This window comes from Dipodomys spectabilis, unplaced genomic scaffold (genome assembly GCF_019054845.1).
Source record: "Dipodomys spectabilis isolate Male_0828 unplaced genomic scaffold, ASM1905484v1 ptg000431l, whole genome shotgun sequence".
In the NCBI taxonomy this organism is placed as follows: Eukaryota; Metazoa; Chordata; class Mammalia; order Rodentia; family Heteromyidae; genus Dipodomys; species Dipodomys spectabilis.
In genome coordinates, this window is record NW_024871108.1 from 123,073 (window position 1) to 127,500 (window position 4,428).

At 37.8% G+C, this 4,428-nt stretch overlaps 1 protein-coding gene across 1 annotated transcript in view; it reads left to right on the top strand.

Moving 5' to 3' along the window:
* The first annotated feature begins 463 nt into the window (after positions 1-463).
* Rergl (RERG like) overlaps positions 464-4,428 on the top strand; it is a 7,560-nt gene continuing 3,595 nt past the window's right edge. Inside the window, exons 1-3 of the mRNA XM_042668315.1 lie at positions 464-537; positions 1,843-1,899; positions 3,967-4,040. Of these exons, the coding sequence (XP_042524249.1) occupies positions 486-537; positions 1,843-1,899; positions 3,967-4,040 (183 nt within the window). The 5' untranslated portion in view covers positions 464-485. The remainder of the gene's footprint in view (positions 538-1,842; positions 1,900-3,966; positions 4,041-4,428) is intronic.

The following is a 4,428-nucleotide window of genomic DNA, read 5'->3' on the forward strand; positions in this document are numbered from 1 at the left end:
ATTGGAGGATGTCATCTGTGCTAATAGAGCTGATAGTTTAACCCACGAGGAAATGCCTGCTGGAATTAATGATGGTTCTGTGTTTTCCTAGTCTTTAAGTGACTAGATTCATTTATTCCTCTGATCTTTCAAGGCTATAGAATCTCTAAATGCCTAGAGATGTTATAGTTATCCTCTGTAAAATTCCCAAAGAAATCGAGGCAGCATCTTTGGAGAAGCAGAAAAGCAGTTTCGAGTTCTCAAAAATCAGAGAAGATGGAGAAACAACTCTCTGTTACAAAACCGCACCGGTGATCACAGCGCTGCCATAAATAAATAAATAAACGGGTGGGAAAGTATCTTATTTTCCCCCCCCTCAGTTATTAATAGCTTCTAGGAAGTACTGGAGTTGGTGGAGGGCAGTGTGAGCAGTCATACAGAACGAGTAAGAAATAGACTTGGCCCCAGTCACCAAGTGGCCAGAGAAGGGTTGGGAGAGTAGCAGGATGAATGGAGTGAAGTTGGCTGTCTTGGGTGGAGAAGGAACCGGCAAATCAGGTGAGCGATGGCATTTCCCAGGGTGGGCTGCAGAGAGCAAAACGAGCCATCCATACACTGGCACACTGACCACCACACCCCATCCACCGCCAGCAGCGCAGTGGCTCTTGGAGATGCAATGTATCTTCTGTGTTTGGAGGGACTTTTCCCTGTGTTTTCTTAATCAGCAAGGAGACTATGTATAAAAACACACGGGCAGCTTAGCCCCTTAGCGAGTATTGGAAGAGTCTGGATTTGGATGGTGCTTCTGCCCGTGTTTAAAACACCTAGGGAAATATCTGAACCATCTTCCCGTGGCTGTCCTGGGTGTGGTACACTCCCGTACACCTGCTCCTGGTGCTTGGTGTGAGGTTGTTTTAAAGGTACTGTGGCTGGAAGGACTTAGTGGGAGGGGGGGGCAAAGCTTTGGGGGGGGGGGCGCAGATAGACTGAGTCATGACTCTCTCAGTGTTGGGAGCTGTGGTTTCCTGTTGGTTTGGTTCTTATCCATAGACCATTGGGAATGTAATTCATACCAATACAGCCACAGCTGGCCAGATGCAGAGCTTCAATAGTGATGAAAAAAATAGATGTTACAGATCCTTTCCCAGTGTCTTTCAACAATTGAAAAATATAGGTGTATATATAAGTATAGATATGTAAGTATATAAATATATATGTATAACCTGGGATATATAATAAGAATATATATATAATATATATAATAGGAATATATCAAAGGAAACAGGAAACATGGATATATATAAAAGGAACAGGAATATATATATATAATAGGAATATATATAATAGGAATATATATAATATGATAGGAATATATCAAATATATATAATATATATTTATAATATATAATAGGAATATGTCAAAAGAAACATGGATATATAAAACATATATATGTTATATATGTGTGTGTATATCTATATCTATATAGTGGAACCTGGTTCCATGTTTCCTTTGATAAAGACATAAAACAAACCCAGGATGTAAGAGGGCTGTATTTCGAAGATCACGATCGATCTCTTTGTGTTGTAAGAGCTAGATAGCTCAGTGTATTGGCACTTAGGAAACAGCTTCACCATGACTTTCAAAGCAGTAGTTCAAGATTCCCCCAATTTATGACTATTATTATTCTCATTATTTTAATGTTTGAGAACATTATTGAGCTGATGGCTATAATGTAGAGGGAAATGGAGGGAAGTTTGAAGGTGTGCAGGGAGGGTTTGGTGGCAAAGTCCCATTTGATGTGGGTGTATCCTTAAATTATCGGAAGGTGAAAAGACAGCAAACTTGACTTGACTCCTTCTCAGCCCTGACAGTAAGGTTCCTGACCAAGAGATTCATCGGAGAATATGCTTCTAATTTCGGTAAGTACCACTTTAGGGTTTTTGTTGTTATTGTTGTTGTTTTCAAGTTTAAGACTCCAGCACTTAAATGACACTCTTATTAAGATCAGAGAAGCGTTTTGGTATGATCCGCTATATTCATACTTCATGGAGAAAGTTTATTTCTTTAGATCCTAGCTAGAGCTCTCCAAATAGGTATTTGAATTGAGTGCTTTTTAAAAAAAAATAAAAGTTTATTACTCCTTTGATGATGAAATGTCAGATCAGTTGATTTCCCATTCTAAAACACTCACGTCAGAATTCTTATCTGGTGTATGGAATAGATTTGAGAAATTAAGTCAGCGCCAGTTGAAACATACAAAAGACAAACTAGTGTTGAAAACAGAAACACTTACAAAAATAAAGCTTGTTATTTGAAAATCCATGCGTAAGAGTGGGAAAATTATCCCTCAAGATGCTATTATTAGGTAGGTTATTTATATACATTTCAGAGAAAATTTAAAAACAGTATATCATATGTAGTATAATATATGTACTATAAAGTATGGTCTATAGCCATAGTATAATTGTAGCATCATTTCTCCAACTCTACTTCAAATTTTTGTTACTTTAAAAAAAATTAGAATTAGCATGCACAGCTACCATTTGCGTATTTGTTCAGCCATTAATCAGAATTGTGTATCTGATCAGAACATGGGATATAGCATATATTTTTAAAAATCAAGGGTGACTGAAACATAAGAACTAAGAGATTGCGAGAAAGGGTGATCTTTTATTTTGTTTTTGTTGTTCATTCTATATTCTTTATGTGAAGTTCAGAAGAGTTCATGCTCCTGAGTATGTTTTTCTACTTAAAAAAAAAAAAAAACCACCAACGAAACAAACAAAGGAGAAATAAATCTTTAACACTTCACCTTGAGGTGGTATGAATAATGCTGTTTCCGAAAATGTCTTCCAAGTATTCCTTTGGCCTGTTTCCTTTACAGAAGCTAAACAAAGCATTCTCGGGACTATAACACGGCGAATATTTTAGGGCGAGTACTTGAAAGAGAAAGGAGAAGTCTATAAAAACAGGCATTGCTAGTGTTTTCATTTCTAGGGGCAAATAGAGAGAAAGAAAGAAAGAAAAAAACAACCAAACAACAACAACAACAAAAAACCCTTCACCATGAAGGTCAAGTAGCTAAACAAGTAAGGAACGAGGCCCGAAGAAGTGTTTCCAAACCAAAATGAAAATACAAATGAAATGAAGCACAAATAATACACCATGCAGACTACAATGGCAGCTACAGGGAAAACCTTCACCTCCAGCGTGTAGAGTAGCTCTCAGATGCAAACAAATGGAATGTTTACGCCTCTCTAGCTTATGCCTGCACAGGAGAGATGGTCGGATGTCTTCACAGGTCAACAAAGCTATGAAAACAAACCACAAACAACCACTCCATCTTGTAAATGAAAGTTGCATTGGAAACTAATAATATATTATTGCACAATATATATAATATACGCACACATATATATTTATATTTTTATATATTTGGTCCAGAGTTAGCAGCAAATCCACCCAGTTTGAAAGAAGCTCTGTGAAAACATAATTTAAGGTTCATGACATGGTCATGAATGTCCTTAAACAAAACCTGGAAGGATTTTGGTTTTGGGTGTGTGCCAGTCCGGGGTCTTGAACTCAGGGCCTGGGCTCTGTCCCTGAGCAGACAAATCTAAGAGACTCTTCAAATGAACCAGCAAAAAGCCCCAAAGTGGAGCTTAAGTGGTAGAGCTTCAGTCTTGAACATAAAAGTTCAGGGACCAGCTCCCAGGCCCTGGGTTCAAGTCCCAGTACAGGTAAAGATGCTGTTAGAGCTGGCGTTAATTTCTAAGAGACTTTTCTGAGTAAATACAATGCAAACATGGTCACCTCCAGTAGAGATAAGCTATTGGACTATTCGAAATTGTGACTGTGTGTGTGTGTGTGTGTGTCAGACTTAAATTCCCTTTCTCATTCTGTTTGTTTTTTTTTTTACATGTGGACAATGTATCTATGTATTTATATATCTATCGTTTTTATTTTTTATTTTTATTTCATCACAGAATCTATCTACAAAAAGCATCTGTGTTTGGAAGGGAAACCATTAAGTTTGGAAATATATGACCCTTGCTCTCAAGTAAGTGAAACCCAACACGTTTTCATTATACTTTTCTAATATCATTTGGAGAAGAGTATGTAAAGGGTACGTGAATCACTGTCTGTGTTAAAAGTAACAGTTCACATCTTCTCATTTCTAATAGTGAAAATATTGGAAGGTTGGTTTTAGTATTTCCAATTGTACTGCTTGGCTCTTTTAGTTTATATCCAAATTGGTCTGTCTGTCTGTCTAATTTTATCATTATTATTTTGTCAGTCCCGGGGCTTGAACTCAGGGCCTGGGTGCTGTTCTTGAGCTTTTTCACTCAAGGCTGGCGCTCTACCACTTGAACCACAGCTCCACATCTGGCTTTTTGGTGGTTCATTGGAGATCAGAGTCTCACGGACTTTCCTGCCCTGGGCTGGCC